Source organism: Phoca vitulina, unplaced genomic scaffold (assembly GCF_004348235.1).
Source record: "Phoca vitulina isolate PV1807 unplaced genomic scaffold, GSC_HSeal_1.0 scaffold71, whole genome shotgun sequence".
Lineage (NCBI taxonomy): Eukaryota > Metazoa > Chordata > Mammalia > Carnivora > Phocidae > Phoca > Phoca vitulina.
Genome location: NW_022589774.1, coordinates 275,304 through 300,078, shown reverse-complemented (window position 1 = coordinate 300,078; position 24,775 = coordinate 275,304). Strand labels below are relative to the sequence as shown.

General features: G+C 49.0%; 1 protein-coding gene across 1 annotated transcript in view; it reads left to right on the top strand.

The window, feature by feature from the left end:
• PLXNA2 (plexin A2) overlaps window positions 1-24,775 on the top strand; it is a 209,405-nt gene that overhangs the window by 136,955 nt on the left and 47,675 nt on the right. Inside the window, exons 8-12 of the mRNA XM_032393140.1 lie at window positions 623-719; window positions 3,815-3,929; window positions 12,163-12,363; window positions 14,120-14,216; window positions 17,755-17,945. Coding sequence (XP_032249031.1) covers window positions 623-719; window positions 3,815-3,929; window positions 12,163-12,363; window positions 14,120-14,216; window positions 17,755-17,945 — 701 coding nt within the window. The remainder of the gene's footprint in view (window positions 1-622; window positions 720-3,814; window positions 3,930-12,162; window positions 12,364-14,119; window positions 14,217-17,754; window positions 17,946-24,775) is intronic.

The window sequence follows — 24,775 nt, the reverse complement described above, 5'->3', positions numbered from 1 at the left end:
ACATGCCAGGGGCTGCCCTACCAGAATGGTCAAGAGTAGAGTACACAGTGGAAGGGGTAGCAAGTAGAGGGCGCAGGGGATGGGGTGGCGAGTACCAACACCAAAGTTGCCTGCCCGAGCCTTCATATTACAGATGCTAACGTGGGCTTATGTAACTTGTTTGAGTTTAAAAGCTCATTGTCATGCCCCAGAGCAAAATTCAGAAAGAAGGAAATCCCTTGCTCCAACTTGGGTTAAGTCTTCACCATGTGCAGAGAGTTTTTCCAGACTTCCCTTCCCTTCAAGGAATGTCAGTGGCTCCAGCCAGTGATTTTCAGTGGTCTCTCCATGGAACTGGGGGTTTGAGGGGTTCTAGCCTAGTATTTCTGAAAGTCTTTCAGTAACTGAACATGCCTGATCAAAGCAAGGGTTTCTGTGGGATGTGATTCATTCCGTTTCCCCTAAAAGGGGGAGTGGGGGTGGCTGGGTCCCAGTGACGGGTGTCTCAACAGGACCAAAGGGACTCTCAGGCAGTTTTCATCTACGATCTGTGCCCCAAGAGAGCCCTGGAGTGGCTTCATGGATTACCCTCAGATTCTCCACTGGGCGCCCAGGTTGTTACCCTCTCCTCTTTTTCCCCCAGACTGGTTTGGGCTAGAGCTGCAGCTGAGATCCAAGGAGACAGGGAAGATATTTGTCAGCACCGAGTTCAAGTTCTACAACTGCAGTGCCCACCAACTGTAAGCATTCCGGGGCCTGGATACGGGTGTGGGGGGTTCTCTAAGCTCCAGCCATGTTGGTTTCACCTCTCAGTCTCCCCACGGGACCTGGCACACTGTCTGGGACAGAGTAAGCTCTCCATAAATGTTCCTTTTCAGTTCTGCTCAGTTTATTCAGTGATATTAAACAGAATGGCATTCACTGTCCACAGCCTCTGATCTCATCCAGACTCCCTTGCCTGAGCCCCCTACAACCCTACCCCCAATTCTCAAGCTAAGACGGTAAAAAGAAAGTTTGACATGAAGACGAAGGTCGTGGTCCAAGGACCATAAGAAAAGTTCTCCATTTTAGACCAGTTGGTGGTGGCTTTGAACGTAGAGATAGACAGTGAATGGAGTTTAGACACATCCTCCATGAGCAAGCGGAGAGGGACTCGGAGGTAAAAGGCAGCTATGCACACAGCTACCGGAGAGGAGGACATGCTCTAAGGGCCCCAGGCTGGGAGGGGGAGAGGAGACTTTCACTCCACTGTGATCCAGACCCAGCCTTTGACTTTTTAAAGAGGAGGGGGAAACCGGCAGCCTCTAGAGGGGCTTGAGTAGAGCCCAGCTGACCTCACCAGCCATCTCCAGCAGTGGGACACTTACCACTGGTGCCCACAAGCTAAGAACTTCTACAGCTGGGCAGGAATAGAGACCCATATTTAGTTTCTATCTTCGCTGGAAGAGAAACTGAGACTCCTTCCATACAAACTGGGAACTCTATACCGCCTGGTTAAGAAAGAGGAAAATAGGTCTCTGTAATAGGGCCACATAAAGGCCACTGGACCAGTGACCATGAACATTCCACAAGGAGAGAGATCAAGCAACAACTCCACACCAGAGGGAGCAATCACTGGGGATAGTCTATGGACCCATCCTTCCCATTTCTTAGGACAGGAATACTCTGAGGTCTGCATAACTCCAAGGCATCATGTCTGTAGGGTCCAGGCTATGGACAAGATGGGCTCAGCAATCCACATGGGGAGAGGGTCTGTTTGCAGCTATCCCTGAAAGGAATCTTTAGCCATTAAAAGAGACAAATGAGTCAGTCCTCCCGAGCCTCCCCTCCTCTGATCTTGATTTTTATGACGGGAAGCAGCTGCTGTAACTGTAGGATCTCCGAAGTAGTTAAGAAAGGAGACACAGTTGAGCCCCATTGGGATAAGTCAATAGATGTGCCAAGAAAGACAGGGCAAGTGGTAAAAATGGCCTGGGGCGGGGGCAGGGCAGTAAGTGCAGAAGCTGAAATAAACAAAATTGCCCACTAACCACGGCGTCCGAATCCCAGCTAACCCTGTTGGGGAAAATGCAAGCATCTTGGAGAAAGAAACTCCCAACCTCCTTCTAAACTCCAACACAGTGGTGATGGAATTCATTGTTTGTGAGAGCATCCTCATCTCTATGGCAGTTCGGTGTGATGTCACCACTTTGCATTGCTATGGCAACAGAAATGCAGTCACAGGCAGCAAGTTTTAGCCAAAAAAAAAAAAAAAAAAAAAAGGCAGGTCTCCTTGACAGCAAAGATTCCATTTTATTTCTAAACACTATCTTACCCCTACTCCACTCCTGGCATCCATAGCAAAAAGTCACAGAATCAAGTTCAATCCCCTGCTTTTAATATGGTAAACTGAGGCCCACAGGGGATAAGTGCTGCAGCGAAGGTCACAAAATTAGCCAGTGGAAAAGCTAGGCTTAGAACCCCATCTCATCATTCTTGGTCCATTTTCATTATTTCCTTGCTGAATCATAAGATATTAGCAAGAACCAGTCAGTCTGGCCTAAGCTCAGAAACACAATCATTTTGGGCATATCTGGAAGGGGATAAGACTGATCAGCATGGGGAAGATGAGGTGTAGATGTGCTAATGCACCCAAAACAGGGTGGCAAATTAGCCAGTCACCCCCTGGATGGAGACCCATCCACCTAAATGTAAAGAGAATGCCCACCAGATGGCGCCAGATCGCAGAGCCGGCTGTGTCCCTTCCAGGTTGGTCTAGTTGTCAAAGGCGCTGGCATTTTAATGGTCTGGTCACCATTGGGTTACAGGTTGGGTTTGAACGACTGTAGAGGCCTATGTATTCATACAAGTTGCACACGTGTGCATTGCAGAAAATCTGCAAATGTAAATAAGTGACAGCATATGTGTGGTCACACACAGCCCCCACGTAAAACTAGAGGGAAAGAAGCGCTTACCCTGGCAAGAAATGCATGAGCCACACACATATTACTGCCTATGCCTGGCTACTTGGAGAGTGAGACAAAATTGCCATTTAATATTGTTAACTCCCCCAAAGCCCAGAAACACAGGTGATTGAACTAGTCGTTGACACTCAAATGTGACTTAAGAGCTTGAAATAACAGGTAATTTAAGCACTTGAAAATAACACTCACATTTAACATTGTACCTTTCAAAACCATTTCCTACACATTATCTTGTTTGATGCTCAACAGCCCTGTGGAGCAGACAGGAAAGTTTTATTACAGACTGATGAAGAACTTCCAATGCAGAAAGTGAAGTGACTTACTCAAGGTGACCCCAGTGGCGGTGGCAAGCCTGGAATCCTATCTGCCCAATTTCTATCCCCGTGCTTTTCTGTCTTATGTCTTCCAAGCTATTCTCTTATTAGTGGTGGGATGCTGGTAAATATTTAACTACCAGCAATCAAGAAAAAAAAAAACCTAGTATGTAGCATTTGCCAATTTCTGTGGTGTAAATACTCTGTCCATGGCTGATTCCAAGCTATAAACATGATGCCAACCACTTGCAAAATTCCTGGAAATGTAAATAATCAGCTCTCCTGAGCTGATGCAGGCCAGCTCTAGAACACCATTGCTTTATAAGTTACGTTATTTCCACTTTGGACTTTTTTTTTTTTTTTTTTTCAATTTTCTGGTCCTAAGAACATCTTTAAAGGAGAATCCACAGTTCTCATGCTGGGGGATGCCCCACGAATCAGCCCTCCTGAGAGAGAGACTGGGATAACCGACTTCCATCATGACACATGGGCTACCTGGCACCCTTACCTTCCCTGTGTGCTCCCTCTCTTTGCCTCTTACTATCTCCATCCTTGCAGGTGCCTGTCTTGTGTCAACAGCGCCTTCCGCTGCCATTGGTGCAAATACCGGAACCTCTGCACTCACGACCCCACCACTTGCTCCTTCCAGGAGGGCCGGATCAATATTTCAGAGGTAAGCAAGGCTCACCTTGGCATGGTGATGTTTCCCAGTGAGTCTGAGTGGCCCTCCCTTTTCAGATGGGCACTCCAGTGGCTTGGCCATCTCCTTGCCCTGACCCATCTTGGTCTTCTTCCCGGAGATTCTATATGTTAGAAAGTCCCATTATTATAAAACGCAAAAAAAAAAAAAAAAGTGGTAGAAAATACCCCAGAGGCAGAGGAATGTGCTGTCTCTTCTAGACTCTTAAGACTCTCTACATTCAAAGGCTTGAGGGGAACTGAGGGTTGAGACTAAAAGCTGAGAGGACATATCCAACCAACCAGACTCCATTGTCTAGAAGAGGGCAGTGAATGACATTGATTCTTTGAGTCTAAGCCCTTTGCTTGGCTGCAGACATAGTCCGATTCAACAGAACATTCACTCTCAACCATTCTTTCATGCCAACCTCTCTTCCAACTCCAAGTTTCAATGATTCTTTGACTCTGATGTATGACTGGGTGGGTGGCCTTCCAGAAAGAGAAGGAAATTCAGCTGGTGAAAAGAACCAGGCCTTGCTAAAAGTCCCAGCTTATTATACAGTCAGTGTTCCATCCCCAAGGCCTGACCCACCTTTGTTATCAACACCGTGAAATATCAAATTGCTTGTCTTTCCAAGGAATATCACATCCGATGGTTATCTACTGATGTTGACTTTCGTACACATTCACAGCATGCCTTAGGAAAATGAAGCCTGCTTGGTCAATTTCCCTTTCTCGTGTTTAATGTTTTTCACACCACAGCATGGCCAGTAGGTTGGGTTTGAACGACTGTAGAGGCCTATGTATTCATACAAGTTGCACACGTGTGCATACACACGTTACCCCCTTCTTCCACCTTTTAGAAAATCTGCAAATGTAAATAAGCGACAGCATAGCATATGCATATTTTACTATATTCTTTCCATACACCTGTCGCCATTGCAGTAGACTGGAAGCTTCTTGAAGGCAACCGCTACATCTTACCTTTAAATCCTCAGTGTCTTCTTCAGTGAATGTTTGCAGAATGCATGTGTGAAAGAAGGAAGGAATGGCCACTTTACCCAAATGCCATTGATAGGAAGGGTTCCTTGGATACATTTGTCCATGATTTCAAGAAATAGAGTCTTATGGGAAAAAAAGAAGAAATAGAGTCTTCTGTGTCTCCTAATCTTGATAGAAATGCTAGTTGTTTCCATGAAGAAACATAAGAAAGTAGACCTTGATATACATATTTCAAATCATCATGATGCATACTTTAAATACCTTACAATTTCATTTGTCAATTATACCTCAAAAGGTAATAAAAAAAAAATTAAATAAGAATATAGTAAGCCTTGAACTGTTTTTCAAACACACACCCATGGCCTTGAATTCTTCTGAGTTTCTGAAATAATACGTGTTATGTTCAGCCAGAAAAATGTAAAAATGGGCCCATCTTGAAAGAGAGAAACATAGATGGTATCCACAGGTGGTATTTAAGACAGGCCACCTGCAGGTGCCCCAGAGTGATGGACACAGTTATCTAGTGCCCTGAAAACCTTTCAGAAAAAGATTTCCCTCCAGCCAGTTGGTGTGCTTTGATGTAGCTGGCCTGAAAGATCTACCCTGGTCTTAGTGGACACTGCAAATTAATCCCAGCCCTGGGATTGTGCAAGAGTATGGAACTGCTTTCAGGCCAGTCTTCTTACTCAGAGGATAGGACCCAAGGGCTGCAGGGATGGAGTGGAGGGTGGTTAACCCAGCTGGGGAGTTGACAGAAGAATGGCGAAGGGAGGCGAGGCGGACCAGGAACAGCAGAAGCCACAGACGGGGCTGCTCAGAGGCAAAGGCCTGGCCGTGAAAAGATGGTGATAAAGGGTCTCAGAAACCGACCTTCACATGGGCCTCTTCTAAACTTCTAAGTTCCTTAATAAAATAAAGTGAGGCCGACCACAAAATGGAGAGAGAGAGAGAGAGAGAGAGTGAAGTGCAGATCTAGACGAGAAAGTTTTCTTCCAGGGGCTCCCCCTCGGGCAGAGAGAAACCCAAAGCCAAGCCTGAAAGGGGCCTGCAGCTGGAGCGAGGGCCGGAGGAGTGGTGCACAGAGCAAGACAAATAAACTCTGCCGGGGTGTGGAGGCCAGAAGGCTAATTGGAAACATGCCGGCCTCCCTTCGTGCCCTTTAGAAGTCACTAGAACAGGGTTCCCTCTCAGCCACGGGGGAGAGACTGAAATGTTCCAGAGAGCTGGCCTAAGAGAAGCTGTTGCCACCTGGCCACTCGGGATTGAGTGAATACTGAAGGAGGCCTGGGGGGAAACCCCAAAGGCTTCTCACCCCCTATTAGTTTCACTTTCTTTCTTAAATGTCTGTTGCTTGGGACGGAGAGGCCTTTGTCCCCGCTCAAGTCCTCGCCTCTCCCGAGTGGGACTGGGCCGGACTGCCATTCTCCTACTGCTGATAAGCACAGGCCCCTGACGCGGGCCTGGGGCTTGGCTCTCTGGAGGTCGGGGATGGAAGTCCGGTCTGTGTCCGGCTCCTGACTTCGCCCAGGAAAGAAAATCAGTTCAGGTTCCCAGGAAGCTTGTGAGGGCCACTTCCTCAGCTGCCTTGAATACTGCCAGAGCTCTTGGCCACAGCCATTCACTCATCCCTTCCCAGCAAATAGCTCCCAGGCCCTGCTCTTTTCCATCCAAAGCTCTGCTTCTGGGGAGCCCATTCCTGAAAATGTGGGCAACAGCAGAAGCACACACGTCCAGCTTGGGTGAGGTGTTCTTTACTGTATTAGGAGTCTGATCTGATGTCTTTAGGTTTTTCTGGGGATTGAAAATCCCTTAGGTACCTCTTTGGGGGTCCTAGAATATCTCTTTCATACGTCCAGTAAGGGCCCCCTAACTCTGAATCAAAATCTTATGTCCATTTCCTTGAAACAATACATAACTGATAAGCTCCATTGATGTATACGGAACATTAATGTAGCACACGTTTGTAATTCTCTCAAATGTGCCAAGAGTTCTCAAAGCATATATGTCAGGGTAGGGGGACCAGTAACATCAGCATCACCTGGGTACTTGTTGGAAATTCAAAGTCTTGGGGCACCTGGGTGGCTCAGTCGGTTAAGCGGCTGCCTTCGGCTCAGGTCATCATCCCAGGGTCCTGGGATCCAGCCCTGCATCGGGCTCTCTGCTCAGCGGGGAGTCTGCTTCTCCCTCTCCCTCTGCCTCTGTGATCTCTCTCTCTCTCAAATAAATAAAATCTTAAAAAAAATTTTCAAATTCTTGGGCCTCATCCCAAATGAGTCTAGAGATTGAGTCACGGACATGCGGCATCTCAACTGATTCTCGAAACAGACCTGCAGTTTCACATAATTCATATCTGACACGTGTAGTAACCAACATGCTAAAAATTTAGGTTTTTTGCCCAAGGCTGCAGAGAACTCCGGCATCCAAAAGAGCTGAGTGCAGTATGCTTTCTGCAGAAAATCAGAGCCAGTTAGCTTGCTTGTCTCCGTGGCCACAGCCACACTTGCCGGCCAGATCCCAATCTGGCTTTACGCTCTTTGGTTGTGAGGGCCCGGGGTAGGCAGGGACTGGTACAAATCCATCTCCCCAGATGGGGAGGCTCCCGTGGAGTCCCACTTACAGATACACGGCCAGCCGGCACATGAGGTCAATCTGCCTACTTCTTTCCAGAGGTCTGATGGACCAAGTCCCCGCTTAGGCTTGACAAGAAAGTACCTAATTCAAAATAAAAATATTGGTAGTGAACATTTACTGAGTGCTTATTATATATGCAACATTTTCTATATACATAAAATCTCATTTAGTCTACTCTATGAAATGGGTTCTATTACAGATGAGTAAACAGAGGTTTAGGTAAGTTAAGCAATTTTCCTAAGATCATCAGATACATGCAGAAGGCATGACTCAGAGTAAAATGTTCCCCAGGCTGACTGTAAGTCGACAGCCTCTGATCCTGCATTATCCCCTACACACACAGATGCACACACATGCACACATAAGAAATACACAGTGATATTCATGTTGTTAATCCAGTTTATTGCCATTTACAACATTCTTTCATAGGCCTCTTTTAAGCCATCTAGGCCTGTCAGGTATTTCTGGCCCCATTTTATAGATGAGGAAACTGAATTTCAACTGAGCCATCTCTTGAGCTCTTTTAAGGTTATGAGCCAAACCTTTCCACCGTGCAGAGCACAGCCGATCTGTGATGGGGCCCCCCAAATCTCTGCCTCCCTGGGCCGGATCAAGCTGCGACATGGTGTTAGCAAGCGGGCGTGCGCGGGAGTGTGTATGGCTTTCAGCTCTAAAAGCTCATCTCCCTCCATGGCTAAACCAGGCCTAGTGAGATGTAGATACATAAATATCTTCTTTACGCCCTGTCCCAGGGGAAAGATAGAACCAAATAAATCCGATTAGCTTCCCAGGATACTGGCTGCTTTCTCTCTTTGAAGTCCAGTGGGTGAAGATAATGCCATTTCCACACGGGAGAAGTCGTTTCCGAGGGCCGAGGGGTCCCCCGCACTGAGAAGCACAGCTAAGCAGAGTGGGTGATGTGGCCCCGAGCCACGCAGGGCTCCCACACCAGAGTCCCGCCCTCCCCGGAGCCGTGGCTCTTCCTCCCCAGACTACCCCCGCCCCCCGGGATATTCCGAAATAGGACATCTGTTCATCTTGACAGAAACTCAGATTGCTGCCAAGGAGGTGATCCTGCTGCCAAGTTGGCCTAGAGACAGAGAGAGGAGTAAGATGACCTAAAGACAGTGGAGACCAGCAGTAGCGATGGGCATTTTAACACTGACAACCGTCTTAACATTCTTCAGAAAAAGCATAGCGTGATCATTTGTGTTCTTATTCTTAGGACAACTGTGTGTGTCTGTGTGTGTGCGCGCGCGCGCGCACTCACAGAAACAATTGGGTTGCAAGTGCCCTCGTTGTATCTGATGAAACCCAATGCCTTTCTCAAGGCCCTGAGGCATTGAAGTTCCTACAGCTTGGCAGTTTTCTGGGCTTCTGGCTTTCCTGCATCTGCCCTCAGCCTTCACTACTGCCATTGCTACCCAGGATTCGCTGCTCCCTCCTTAACATATTCACCTAAGCCACTCACAACCCAAGCGTTCTATATCTTCCCCTGCTTCCCAAGAAGAAGACAGGATACCTGCCCCCCAACCCCTTCTTTCCTTTACCCTAGAGAGTAAAAGAAAGAATCCTACTCTGTGTGGCCTGAAATAGCAAAAAAACAAAACAAAACCAAAAAAAAAAAAAAAAGGCAAAGGATAAGACATCTGTTTCTACTGAGGCAATCTTAGAACCTATTTTGGCATTTGGGAAGCCCCTAATCATTGTCTTTAAATTTAGTCCCAGAAGGTCCAAAACAGCAGACCACGGGACTCTTTTCTAAAATTTTAGAATCCCTTCAAAAAAGAAAAAAAAAAAAAACTCCTAAGGAGTACTCATAAAGTGTCTTCTTATGATTCTCTAACCTCCAGGTTGGACCAGACTTAACCCAGACAAAAAGATGAGGATGTGCACACGTGTGTGTGTGTGCGTGTGCGTGTGTGTATTATATGTAAATAAATATGTGATACAATAAGTATGTATATAAATATATTTGTTATATATGTAAATTTGTCAAAGTTAAAAGGATTCTACAATCTTGTTTACTAACGCAAAACATCATACTTCCAGAAGCACATCTTTAAGACTGTGCTGCTAAAATTTGAATTTGTTCTCTGAGCTCATTAGAGATGAAAAACAACTAGTCATCACTTACAATGTATCAACTAGTTCCGTGTCTGAAAATTTATTCTCTCTGTCTCAGACACACACGCACACACACACCCACACACACACCCTCCTTATACCTCAGCCTTATTTCTAGTCTAAATTAAAATTTTAATTTATTAGACACTACGGGGATTTTTTAGCTACCGACAGGAAATAGTATCTCCTTTTCCAGGGGATACCTGGGTTTCCCTAAAGTGGTGTTCATTTTTTTTCTTGGCTATAAATATATGAAAGACTCTGTCAAGCGTGCCCTCAGGGCATGAAAGGAAAAGTGCAGTAAAGAGCACGTTTATGAGTTGGCAGCTTGAGTGACTGGCTTCTAAACAGGGACCCATCTGCTCTGGGGTTGCCTTATGATCCTGTCTCTTTTAGAGACCTTGTCTGCTAGGTGTCCTCACATGCAGTTAGCCTACAGGTGACGGAGGGCACCAGTGACCCGAGAAGTTCATCCAGGTCCTGCTCGATAAGATTCTGTGGAAAATTTCCCCAGCGTTTCATAAATTCTCAGGATTCCTTACTAGATTTGGACAGGCCTACTTAGTAATCATGTGACTCCAAAAGCAGTGACCATTTCCAACCCCAGCTTTGGAAATCAAACTGCTTCTCAAGTCTCTTGGTGTCCAGAAGGCAGGGCTCTCCCCTCATCTCTGAAGAATGTAGGAAGCCGGAGGTGGAGAGAAAGTTTGCGATCTTTTCATCTGTCGCTTCATTTTCTCATTTTCTGTTTACCCTCCCACGAGCAATGACCAAGTGTCCAAGACATGTCAGGAACTGGGATAAAGACTGGGGATACTGAGGTGAATGAGATGCAGCCTGATCCTCCAGGCTCACACACCAGTGAGGACAATGAGTCAACAAGCAATTGCAATTCTGAGGGCTAAATGCGATCATGGGAGAACATCCATAACCCATCCTGAAGGCCAGGGCAGGGAAAGGGTCAGTGACGGCTTTCCAGAAAAGGAGCTGCAGAGATGAATTTGAAGGCTAATTACGAGGCATTCAGCTACGGAGGGGCTGAGGCAGGGGCCAGGAGGTCGAAGGGGGGCAGGGCGTGGCAGTGAGTGTTTCTGGTAGAGAGAAAAGCATCTTCAAAGGACCAGAGGCCCATGAGTCAGGAACAACACCCCAACCCCCCAGAATTCACCTGAAGTCCCGGATGGCTGGAGCAGGATGCATGAGAGCCCCGTGGGAAGAAGGATGCATGAGAGCCCCCAGGGAAGAAGGAGGCAGAGGCCAGGTGGTGAGGGCTTGTAGCTGAGGCCCAGAGGAGAGAAGAGACTTCCTCAGCCCCCCGCTGGGGTCCCCTAGGTCTCCTCCCAGTTCTGCATCTGAGGCTGTCCATTGCTCAACACTGCCTGTGTCATGAGCGGCTTCTTAGCAGGGAGCGTCTTTAGCACTGGGATGGGGACAGTTTTCCTGGTTCAAGACTGTCCCACAGCTCACAGGCAGTTCAGCAGCTCCGGCCCCAATGCCAGTAGCACCCCTCAGCAGGATAGCTACATCAAGCCCCACATGCTCCCAAATGCTCCCTCTGAGAACCACTGCAGAGGGGAAGGGGATGCGGAGCCAGGCGCCTCCCTCAAGAATTTCCGCAGTGGGTCCCCGGGAGACAGGAAATGATCACACGCAGAGATGGCTGGCACTTACCATCCTCACTGCCAGAGGCTGCTGGGCTCTGTCTTTCCCACGAGGGAGAGAGCGGGCCGGGGATCAGCGCTTCGGGAAGGTGGCAACATGATCTTCGGGAGAGAAGCAACATCTAGGAAGAGAACTCAGGAAGATCAGTCTGGTTGTCTCACTTGCTTGGGCTCTCATGGCCCTTCCCACAGCCCCTCCCCACCAAGACTTTCTTTTTTTCGGTTTTGTTTTCCGAAGCACCATGGCATTCATGCAGGACCTGGTGATGAAATGAGATAAAAAGCCAAAGCAAGTGGTTAGAGCGTTGCCAGGAGGGCTGATCCCCCTTCTGGAAAGGCCAACTCAGCCGGAGAGGAGAAGCTGAAGCTGTCGATAACAGGATGCCTCCGGCCAGACCGTGCAAGGGGGACAGGAGCTGGGGAGGGGATGAAACCGAGAGGTGGGTGTTCCAGGCTGGGGACAGGGACACACAGGGGCCTCTTTTATCCTATGTGGCAGGAGATAAAATCCACAGGCTGCCACACCGGTGCTTGGAAATTAATTCCTAAGTTGTAACACGCACACCAGATCTGGGACAACGTGTGGGCTGGGGAAAACAGTATCAAAGCCCCAGGAGCTAAGAGATAGATTTCATTTCCCCTGCCGACTCCCCCGTGCCCCTTAAATGAGGTACATCTTTCTCATGGACAGCCTACCCGGGTACAAGAGGGTCTGGCCGGGCCCCCAGGTCTGGCCCCCTGCCCTGGTTGAGATGCAGAGGAAGGTGTGAGTCAGGACAGATGGCGTCTCTCTGCTTGCTCCCGCAGGACTGTCCCCAGCTGGTGCCCACAGAGGAAATTCTGATACCAGTCGGAGAGGTAAAGCCAATCACTCTGAAGGCTCGAAACCTGCCCCAGCCGCAGTCGGGCCAGCGAGGCTATGAGTGCGTCCTCAGCATCCAGGGAGCAGTCCACCGCGTGCCCGCCCTGCGCTTCAACAGCTCCAGCGTCCAGTGCCAGAACAGCTCGGTAAGAGCGCTCACACTCACGCCCTGCCCACAGCACGGCTATCTCTCACACCTGTGCCCAGGTCTCAGCCTCACCTGCCGCAGTTCCCAGAACCCTCTGGGGCCACAGGCTGACCCCACATCCCCGGGGACAGAGGAGGGTGCCAGCACCCAGCACCCCTCAACCAGAGCAGAGGAGGTTGGTGATGACAGAGGAGGCCGAGTGACTCGAGGAACCCCTGGCATCACTTGAGAGCTTTGTGCTCTTCCTGAGTTCAAAGAGACCTCTTGGCCTTCGGTGAAATTGCAGCCAAAGCCAGTGGACTCCCCCGCAAACCGCCGTCGTCATTTAGGCATAAAGCAGAGGACGGCGGGCCAGGAGCTCAGCAGCGGTAGAATGGCGTGAGGGGAGATGGCAGGGGGAAGGAGGGAGCAGTGAGTTTCAAGAGCGGCAAGGGTTAAACCAGTCCCGCACGCCAGACAGAAAGCACAAGGTGTTTAATTATAATACTAGCCCAGAGAAGATCTTTTTATCTGCCAACGCCTGTCTCTGACTATGGGGGGTCAGCTGGAGATGGGGGGTGATGTGACAAAGGTGTTGAGGGAAGCTAATTCGCCTGGGAGAGATAAAGAGAATCTGGGCTTCTTATCAGGGGGCTGTCAGATTCCCAGGTCACAGGCGCTTGATAGAATTTGTAATCAGTGGAAGGCCGCCAAGCACAAGGCGAAGGTGGGATGAGAAAGAAATGCAACAGGACAAAGGGAAGAAGCGGGCGGGAAGGGCCGGGGGCAGGAGGGCGGACAGGGACGTGGCCTGCCCTGAGAGCTCAGTGGCCAGGGCGGGCCAGGTCTCTCGGGAGGGGATTCCCAGAGGCCTTCTTCACCGAGGGGCAGGGCAGGGGCTGGGCCACCAGACGGCCTATTTCTGAAGACCAGCATGGGAGAGAGAGCGGACTCCTGGCCACAGCTTGAGGCCTTTCATGGTCGGCCTGGTCAGATCTGTGCCCAGAAGCTCTGAGCTCTTTCCGTAATGGACTGTTGGCCAAGGTAAAGCTCATGTGCAGCCAGAGGACCCCTGCGGTGCCCAGCCCACCTGCCGCTGCAGCCCTGTTTGTTGTGCATATGTTCTGCTCAAGGCTCTGGTGGGGTTCGCACAGCAGGACGTGGACTTGCTAGAGAGACTGGACTTGTACGTGAAAAGATGCAGAGCAGCTCTCAGGAAGTGAGAGACAGAAACTGGCAATGCTGAGGGACAGGGAGCTTGGGGCTTGGGGGAGGGATGTCAGAGAAGACGCTCTGGGGAAGGTGAGTCTGAGCTGGACCAGAAGAACACAGGCAGCTTGAAGGGTGGAGGCTCTAGGAAGAGAGAGGCATTCCTTAGGAGATGTGAGCTGAACGGAGGCAGAGAGGCGCTGGGGCAGGTGCGTCTGGAGACAGGTGGATTCAGAGCTTTCTGTAGGAGGGCAGTGGAAGAGAAGATTGGAGAAGTGAGTTTGGATTTGGATTACGGGAGGCACTGAGCACCACACTAAGGGGTTTGGGCGGGATCCGCTTGGCATTAGTGACTGGGAGTCAGGGGGAGGGTGCCGTAGACATCACTCCAGCAGCAAATGGGGTTCCCCGGATTCTCCCTCTGCTCCGTTCTCAGCCCAGAGGTAGCCAGAGCCCCTGGTTTCTCTCCTGCTGTAGTCCTGGTCCCCCGAGATGCCTGCAGCATCCCTGACCCCCTGTGATAGGGAGCCTCACGAGCCATGCACCCCCTGCCCCTCTCCCCACAGTACCAGTACGATGGGATGGACATCAGCAACCTGGCCGTGGACTTCGCCGTGGTGTGGAATGGCAATTTCATCATCGACAACCCACAGGACCTGAAAGGTGAGCAGCTACTTCCGGGTAGAGTTTTGATCTTTTCGTGACCCCGGGAAAGACTGGGGCTGAGGGATCAGAGCCGGCCAGCCGCTGTGCCATGAATAATACACTCCCTCTGTCAGCGGAACTCTTCAGAGGATCCTAAAGCAACATTTGGAGCCATCAAAGGAGTCCTGTTGGGAACCCTGTTTTATTACAACCAGAGCATCCACCAGGCGGCTGCCGGCTCATCGCGTTTTTCTTTGGCTCCCGGAGACTTTGAAGTATCTACAGAACCTGACCTAGGAAAGCAGCAAGCAGGAACGTCCTGCCAGTTTCCAGGGAAATACAGATCTGTTTCCAATTAGGGTCTGATTCCCCTGTCCTTGGTCCCGTCGCTGCACAAAGAAGGTTTGTGAGGCTGCTCCCTGGTTCTAGGGTCGGGATGGGGGACAGGCAGGAGGACGCAAGCCCACAACTGTTGCAGGGAAGCTCAGCAAGGAGCTGGGCTGACCCAGGAGGGACACTCCGTGAGGGCCACCCTCATTCATCGTCCTCCAAACTCACGAGCAGCTCCCCCCGCGCGCCAGGTCGGCATCACGCTCCGCGCAGCAAGTATCAACACAGCCCTCTGCTCTCCAGAGGGACAAAAGCAATTGCAATGTGACAGGTACTCGCTGTGGGTAGGCACTCCCTCGGTGATTTTCTGAGATTGTTTTCTTTAATCCTCATTACAACCCCGAGACGTGTGTACTAGTATTATTCTCATTTTATGGATAAGGAAACTGAGACCCAAAGAGTTTAAGAAACAGACCAGGAGTGCTCACTTCCCGCAGCACATATACAGAAATCCGAACGGTGCACAGATTAGCATTGGCCCCGGCACAGGATGACTCGCAAATTCACGAGGCACTCCAGCCCTTAAAGACAAATATGTGGAATCTTAAAAAAAAAAAAAAAAAGTCAAACTCATACAAACTGAGACTAGAAAAGTGGTTGCTAGGGGTTGGTTGTTAAAAAGGTGCAAACTTTCAGCTATAAGATGGACAAAGTCTGAGGATCTAGTGCAAAGCACAGTGTCTGTAGTTGATAACACTGCATTGTGTAATTGAAATTTGCTAAAAGAATACAACCTAAATACATATTTCTAGTCACTATATATATGTATATATAGTGATGGATATGTTAATTAGCTAAATGGGAAGAACCCTAGCACGATGTATATGTATATCCAATCATCACAGTATATACTTTAAATACCTCATGATTTCTTTATGTCAATTATACCTCAATAAAGCTGAAAAAGGAAGGGGAGAAAAAAAACCAGGCTGAATCAGAAAGTAAGAGCCAGGATCCGAACCAAGGATGTCCAATCTCAGAGCTCACCTGCTGGACCACACCACTGTCCTTCCAGCAGCCCGGGCCACTGTGGGACGACAAGCCTTCTGCCCTCCAGACGCCTCTCCTCACACCATGAGCCATATCTCACTACACTTGAAGTAGCTAGGGCTGCCCCAGCTTCTCCCTCAGCCTGAGGGTCACCCATGGGCATAGACAGAGGACCAGAGCCACCAGAGGCCCCTACCCACACGCTGGCATGGAAATCAACACCACTTAGGCTTGGAGAGAGAAACTGAACCAGGGAGATTTCTACTGTCTTTCTCCTTATACCCCGGCCCAATTTCCCCACTGCTGAGAGATAGACATCCTCCCTGCTGAGGATCTGGGCTTGGTTCCCAGAGGTGGCCTTTGCACCTGGAGCATAGAGGACAACGGCCACATCCAGGCTGTCACGTGAGAGCCCTCCCTGGTGGCGCTCAACATCTTGGAGTGCCCGGGTAGCACCATCTCCACGTTCATGCCTCTGAGAGCCCATTTCTGGAGGCTGTGCACCGTGTTGGGTGGAGACGGCCACGGTACTTATGGACTTGGGTTCTAGAAACCAGGAAACCAGGGCTCAAATCCTGGCGCTTTCACTTATAGATGGGGGAACTCAGACTACATACTGCCCCCGCCTTCATCCCAGTTTCCTTCCCTGTGAAATGCGGGAAGGGATGCTCTCCTCTTGGGGTCAGCATGAAGACCAAATGAGGTGCGCACCATTTGTGCATGTTAATAAATGCTCACTCTGTAATTGTTCATCTTAAGATTCCCATTTCCTGCCCTCTACCAGCCATAGGTATGAGGACGTTTAAATGTAGTCCCTGTAGCTGGGACTGAGGGACACTTGACAGAGCAGAGGAACAGGATGAGGACCCTATAGAGGAATAGAAATATGCCCCTCCCCTGAGGCCCGTACCTGATCTCCAGCACAGGCACGCCCCTCCCCACCCCCCAGTCCTGAAAGCTCATGTCTGCTTGACCAGAAAAGTTGAAAATGACTCTCTGAGTATTCTACCTCTGGAGAATTCTACTCAGGATTCTGAATTCAAAACATCAATAGGCAACAACGAAGTCCCGGGCTCCCAAAACACAGTTCTGCAGCCTGGCGTGCCCCAGGCTTCTAAGTCAGTAAGAGACAAAAGCAAAGGCCAAGGGTCTGCAAACTCCAAAAGTGACCTGTTAAGTAGCTAGGTTGCCCTCTGTGGGAATGTCACCCCCCACTGAAGGGGCCATGAACAGGACTGTGTCGACTCTCTCTCCTTCTCAGTTCTGCCCGCACTTTGCCAGCCACCTGGCCTTTCTTGAAGCCAAGCTAAACTCTCTCCCAGACCACCCAGTCCCCAGTGTATGGGGGGCATGCCCCTCTCTTCTCAGGATCTGCAGTCTAGCAGCACAGAGAGCTGGAATGGCACCATCCTAGCTTGCGGCACTAACCTTAGCAAGCGTCAAGAGTCATTATATATTGAGGTGTCTGGTGTCTGGGTGGCTCAGTCAGTTAAGAGTCTGATTTTAGCTCAGGTCATGATCTTGGGGTCCTGGAATTGAGCCCGCTCAGTGGGGAGTCTGCTTGTCTCTCTCCCTTGGCCCCTTCCCCCTCTTGTGCTCTGTCTCTCTCAAATAAATAAATAAAAATCTTTAAAAAGAGTCATATGTACCTCTTTGGGCTTCATTTTTACCTGAAATGGGGAAATCAGTCCTTACCTGTTGTGATGAGGGCCCCATGTAGGAAAGACAGTGCCGAAGAATGTAGTGTGACCTCAAAGAAAAGAGAATAAGCCTGTGTGGCCCATCGGGTATGTTACAGGCACTGTGCTAAGCACTTAAGACACAGCACCTCACTCAAACCTCCCACGAAACAACGATCATCCTCATGTCATAGATTAAGCAAACGAGGTTCAGGGAGGTGACATTCTGTCACATCGCTAAGGAAGTAGCGAGGCCACCATCAAAGCCCTGATATGACTCGCTCTAGAGCCAGAACCCTTAAATAACATTTTCTGTAGTACCTTTCGGCAACGAAGAGGCTCAATTTAGTATTTGTCCTCCGTCAGTTATTCTTGCAAGGATGATGGCGATCATCGGTGTTACCCATGCCGGGGACGGTTTCCGCCATGCCTCCAAGAAGAGGTGTGGTCGGGAGGAGCCCTCTCCAATGCCGCTGTGTCGCCCCCTCTCTTTGCAGTCCATCTCTACAAGTGTGCGGCGCAGCGGGAGAGCTGCGGCCTCTGCCTGAAGGCCGACCGGAAGTTCGAGTGTGGCTGGTGCAGCGGCGAGCGCAGGTGCACCCTCCAGCAGCACTGCGTCAGCCCCTCCAGCCCCTGGCTTGACTGGTCCAGCCACAACGTCAAGTGCTCCAACCCTCAGATCACCGAGGTGAGTCCCACAAGTTCCCAGAGCGGGGCGGGGTGGCCAGGAGCCGGCCCGGGCTGGGTGGGCAGCGGCAGAGGAGTTCACATGGAAGAATTCTTCTAAGTGTAGCGCACATTTAATGTGGGGTGTGGGAAGCCTCTCTCGGGCGTTTCGATGGCCCACGTCCGGGCGTAAGTGACAAGTGCATGGATGTGTGTCCTCAGGCCGGTGTGTGAATGCACCTGCACGTCGGTGTGGGCGCGTGCACACAAGGGAGGTAGAGCCAGCCCAGCCTCCCCGCCAGGCCGGCAGAGCCAGGTGGGGATGGGAAATTGGCTGCGTGGTGGGTAAACATTTCAGAGAGCAGGTTTAGCTTTTCTCAGCAGAAATGTGATTTCAGGAGCCGCAATTAGCTCCGACTTGCAAAGTTGAACGCGGAAGAAGAAAGTAAAGGCAGGCACTACATTGGCCACTGTGCCATTTCCCAAGATTTACTCTCTGTCCCAATTTGTTTGTGCATTTTAATGGAAAGAAATAGGTAATTAATTATCCTAGAAAAAAAAACGATGTTTCCTGAATAGCAAATTGCAAAGGCAGATGAATAGATGATGTGAATGAAAAAGCAGCTGCTCAGGTTTTGAATGGCCTGGGAGAGGAATAGTTGTATTTAACTTTGGTTGCATTATGTGTTCATCACTCTTCACGGCTCCCTATTCACCGGATGTCACTTGTGCTTTGAAACTAATTGCACGTTCCTTATGGTGACTGGGAATAAAGGTGCGGGCAGGTAGCACTGTGGTCTGCTCATTTAAGAAAGCAGTGAGGGGCTGCTCCTTTTCTGCCTCTTCCCTGAGTGGATGCACTGCCCCTCTTCCTGGTTCATTTTCCTTTCTAGCCAAAGAAAGCACCTTTGGCTCTCACCTATGTCACAGGTATTGAGAAGCCTCTGGAACATCCCTGCAATCATTTTGAAGCTTCAGATCCGTAGAAAGAAAACCCTCAAGATCAAATGAGTGTTGTTAACCTACAGATGGGTTATTTGAAGAGGGAACTGATATTTATTCAGTGCGCTTGGCACCGTCTCGTTTAATCCCACATCCACCGTGGGAGGTAAATATTTTCACCTCCATTTTACAGATGAAGAAAATGACGCTCAGAGGAGAGGCGTGGTTGCCCCAGTTCACACAGCTGATAAGTGGCAGACCTGGTATTTAAGCTCAGATTTATGGAATTAGAGAACTACTTGTAAAGTCTCTGATTGCTCAAGTAACGCAGCACAAGAAGCAGGGCTCCCCCTTCCTCGATGTCCAACCTTCCTAGCTAAGGTAGACCAGGAAGATGCCATCCATCCACGTGGCAGGGCATCCCTGGGGAAGCACAGTGCAGTAGGAGAGTGTCTCCTGCTAGCTAGGTTCTCATCATCCTGATGGGAAGATGCGGTGAGCGTGGACACACTGCCCCTCAAAGATCAGACTTCTTCAATTTCATTTTACTCTTGGACGTGGCCCATGACAGTGTCTACTGACTCCATCCCATGTCTTTATCTCGCTGCAAAAGTGCTTGCAGCGACTGCTGGTGGGGCCCCCGCCTCTGCCCTCACACAGCCAGCTCCCTGAGCTGCTCAGGACTCCATGCCTTCTCCCTGATGCCAGTGATTTCCCGCAACTGCTGGAACCTGCTCTGCCCTGTACGTCTTGCAGCTGTGCTTGTCGGTCTCTGTGTCTCTGCGCCTGTGGCGTAGGGGCGCTTATATCAGGCAGGGACTCACTTCCATCAGCACGTCTCACCTCCCCCACCCCGGCTGCTGCCTCGCCCCGTCTACTCCCCGCCTTCCCAGCCCTAAGGCAGGCTTGTCCCTGGGAAATCTCTGCCTCGGTGTCGCCCCTGCTCACTGACCGTAGACTGACGGGCTGCTCCATTCACAGAGGACACCCAAGCGACATGATGCTAATTAACCCCTGGAGGTAATTAGGCTGTAATTGATTTTCCCAGTGAAACAGCAACAGGAGTTGGAGGCCCCAAGCAGTGGGGTCTCCTGTTGGCGTTTTTCAAGTAGAGGCTGTGGAGAAATGAAAGAGCCTCTCCAGGGAAGAGAGACAGATCCATGCTGTGTCTCAAGCCATGCAGGGGCCATCATTCGGGGCAGGACATGCAGGAGGGGGGATCCAGGCCTGGAATATTTCATCCACTATGATCAGGAATAGCTCCTTTCATTTTGCGGCTCCTACCCTCAACCTCCCTTCCTTGCCCTGTAAAAGTCATCTTCAGTTTTTTTTAACTTTTCATTTTTGAAATAATTTTAGACTTATAAAAGGGTACAAAAATAGTACAAAGAACTTTCATATACCCTTCACCCAGATTCTCCCAAATTAACATCTTATATAACCACAGTACAATTATCAAAATCAGGAAATTAACATTTATACAATAATGCCATGTAATATACATGCTTGATTCACATTGTGCCGATTATCCCATTGATTGTCCCCCTTTTCCTGATCGAGGATCCAACCCGGGGTCACATGTGATGTTCCATTAGCGTGTTTCTTTAGTGCTCTGGTCCTCAGTCTTTCTTTGTCTTTCATGACCTTGGTGCTATTGAAGAGTACAGGACAATTATTTTGTAGAATATCCCTCGGTTTGAAGATGGCTAATGTCTCCTCACAATTTAATTTAGGTGATATTCTCATGGCAAGGCGTACTAACAAAAATGTGGAGTACATGTCAAAAGTGCACAGGAGTCAACTTGATTTGGGCCCCAGTAACCAAATCTGGGACAATTCTGAGTAAGAAAGTAAGTGATACTAATTGACTATAAGCAATACAATAAAATAAGAATCTATGCTCCTTCTTGATACAAATAAAAAAATAATTCATGGGGGAAGGAGGAAGCTCTTCTACTAGAATTCTAACTCAAAAATGTTAAAGGACCTAGGGAAATAGAAAATTTGGCAAGATTCGCAGTAATAATTATTTCAGGAAGAATGGCCGATGGATACTAAAATTAGTAAATGAATGTATGATGAAAAATAGGATATTTATGTAGTCTCAAGCCATCTCCCCACAATCTAATACTAATCTCAACAAGAAAAACAGAAACTTTACAGAGGAGAAACCTGGTAGACACTGCTTTTACCAAGTGGTGGAAGTTAGTATCACCAGTAATGGGAAGAATGGACCTCATGTGCCTCTCTGACATTTGTTACCAAAAATGTATTATTTGTTAAAAGTAACTTTTAAGAAGAGTCAGCTCGTTTTCTTTACCTTGGCTTTCTTGGCTAATTCCTTGACACTGGCATAGATCTTTTTCTTAATAATCAGAATTCAATGGGATCCGTGCCCTTGTATACGTACCTCCCGCTTGTCTCTGGCCCTTGCCTTCAAAATGTGTACCCAATCCGTGCAAGCCCATCTGCAAGAGCCATTTACTATGAAGATCCTTCTTCAGGGATGAAAGAGGAAGGATTCTCTGGTGGCCGGTGCTGGCTGTTGGAGGCAGCAGAATTTCTAATGCTGGAAACAAGTGGGGTCCGGAACTGCCCAGGGGCAGGGAGATCAATGTGTGACCTCGAATGAGTTCTGCATTAGGGAAAGGAGTGGGCTCAAGCTTAGTTGAATGAACAGCTGTGTTCATGCTTAACCCCTTCTCACCCAACTGTTTCCATGGCAACCAAGCCCACCCCTAGAGACCCACCTCCTGTGGCAGCTTCATGGAGGACAGGTCTTACAGCCAATGTAAGAATTGCTCAGTCTGCATAAACTTCAGGTTCGAGCCACCCTCAGGACCCAGCATCTGCTCCTTCTCAGCCAGCCCGTGGTGTGATAATGATGCTGTCCCCCATGAGAGGCATCCCAGGCTGCTCCCATTCTAGTTGTCATCCGGTGTCTGTGCACATGTCACCTGTTCAACCCCGGGGACAAGAGACGTGCAGAGCTTTGGAGAGGCCAAGAGATGCCTGGCCCACCACGTTGCTGTGCTTCCAGAACTGCTAGGACCTCAAAGAGGAGGACGTTACAAGCCACCCGCTAGAAAGGAAGGCCCAGAAGCAATATTTTCTGATGAGCTGAGAAGGGGCAGCATCGGCAGAAAGGGAAAAAGAGACTGAATATGTGGTTGGGGAGAAAAATATAGGAAGGGTCGAGGGGCTCTAGAGCTCACATGACAGAGGTCTCCACTCAAAGTGACTGTGTTGGTCAGCTGGGCTTAGACAACAGAAATGTATTATCTCACAGTGCTGGAGGCTGGAAGTCCCAGGTCCAGGCGTCGGCAGGGTTGGGCCCTTCTGAGGGCTGTGAGGAGAATCTGTTCCATGCCTCTCCCCTCACTTCTGGTGCTTTGGGAAAGCAGCAGTCTTGGCATTCCTTGGCTTGTAGATGCATTGCCTTCATCTCTGCGTGACATTCCTTCTTATGTCTGTCTCTGATTTGTTTGTTTGTTTAAATAAGGATCTCAGTCATATTGGTTAAGCACCCACACTAATGACCTCATTTTAACTTGATTACCTCTGGAAAGGTACCTGTCTCCAAATAAGTCACATCCTAAGGTAATGGGAATTAGGGCTTTCACATATGAATTTGAGGAAGATAAAATTCAACCCATAACAGAGCATTGCAATAAATAAGTATTCATTTAATGAGCGACTGCTGCATGCCATGCACTGTGCTAGGCTTGGAAGCTATCACATGGATAGGTTAGTTCTGTGAGGGGAGGCAGGGGGTGCAGTCCCTCACTGCAAAGCCCCAGCCTATCCCTGAACATGGGCTACCTGGAGGAGGCTGGAATCTGCTTGCCCTGCAGGCCACTCTGCTTCCTCCAAAGGACCTAGGACAGAAACTTCTCATCTACACACTTTGCTGTTGTCTCTGTTTAGAAGGAGAACTACAGCAGGGTTCCAGGTCTTGACACCTAACGAGGACACTTACCTCAGGCCAGGGACATGAACAGACATGATCCACATCCTAGTTCTGGGAGTATTAATAATAGCCAGACTCTACTGTGCACCAGGACCTTTGCATACCTACTCATCCTAACAATCCTGCAAGATGCCCAGAATTATCTTCATTTAAGAGTTGAGGAAACAGTGCTTAGGGAAGTAAATCATTTGCCCAGAGTCACCCATTTGGTTAGTGGCGGAACAAATTCAAAACCAGGGCCTTCTGACGCCAGAATGCAGACTCTCCCCACCATAAAATGCCAGCCGTCTTGGTCAGAGGGATGGGGGGGTTTTCCCTGGCTATACACTTTTCCACCTCACTTCACTGCAAGTGTACCAAAAATATCTGTGCCCAGGATCAGAATTCTTTTGGAAGGTCCCAGGGGAGGCCAGAAAAACTGGGAGCATTGGCTACCCTTTGTATTGAGCCTTAAGGTGACCTTCACCTGTCTTCCTAGACATAATTAGGTCTACACTTATTCCTATGAGTGGTGGGGGAGCAGGAGGAGCATTTGGGGTGTGTTTAAACTTAGGGTGACCCCCTTCTTGCCTGTACAGGATAGAAGTTACTTTAATTTTGTATGTTTATTAGAGTTATCAGACTTGATCCGGTTGGTTTCTGGTTGTGTCTATCAGTGGGGTGATGGGGTTGAGGTGAAAGTTCGAATTTATGGAGCCTGGTGGTTCGTTGTTTTCAAGCTAATGGGAGCCCAGAGGATGGGGCCTACGTAGCTCACACCTGCAGGTGATGATAGAGGTCAGGGGGGAAGAATAAGCAAAGCAGGCTTGAAATGCGAGGGGCAAATCTCCAGTGTTGGGGTCCTCAGGGATTGGCCAGGAACCTATCACCATTTGGGTACCAAAGAATATTCCTATGTGTTTCTGAACTCACCTGCCACATTGCCCACCCAGTAAGGCCAGTCTGATGCCAGGCCGTAGGGGGGCTGGTTTTACACTCATCTCTCCATTGACCATGTTGTAGATTTTACTTCGTGAATTTTTCAGTGTCACTAACTTGCCCAATCCCTCACTAGTTTATGCTCAGGGAACATAAATTCTCTTTAATACTATCTTAGGTATGTGTAACTGGGAAAGAAAACCAAATGTAGAAAACCATGTGCATTGCTTTCTAAAACCAAGCAAAAATAACAGTTGATACAATATTTGTTGGAGATGATCCATTGCTCTTGCATTCCTTCTGCTCTCCATTTGCCCAAATAATTGAAAGTAGATTTTTTTCTTTCCTGGATTCTCTCAGTTGTGAACGCATTCGTGAAATTGGGGAGTTGAACATTTACAAGTATTTATCTGTAAGGCTGCACCAAATCTCTGCAGGAAAGGCCAAAAGCCACCTGCCCAGGGCCAGAAAGACTCGCTGCAAAGTTCCCAACAAATAAATAAATATGTCACCTCGCTTTCCTGAGAAACAAGTCAGCACTCTGATCTCCCGTTCATTTATTTGCAGGCCTCATTAATATAACATCACTGCAACAAACAGCTAACGGGGGATGGTGTCAGGATGAATAATGGAGTTACTCTGCTGAGATAACAATTAGGTTTTGAATGTACTATCAGCTAAGACAGAGCCAGCAAGGATTCATGCTGGGTAGGAGAGCTAGCGCTACCCAGGCCAAAGATCCCCACAGAGCGCGTCAGCTGGGCTCTGGCCCACCCTGAAGAGTGCGCACACTCATATGCACACACGTGTTCACACACATACACGCCCAAGGTGGAAAAGAATATGACCATTGGCCATCTTGAATCCAGCATCCAGGTGTCTCTGGCTAAGCACCAAGATGGCCTCAAAATGTGCAGGCACAGAGTTGGCCCCACTGCCCTCTAAAGTCAGGAGAACTCTAAGCAACAGGGAAGGACTAAGTGGATGAGTCAGAAGAAGATTAGCTCCCTCTATACTGGCAA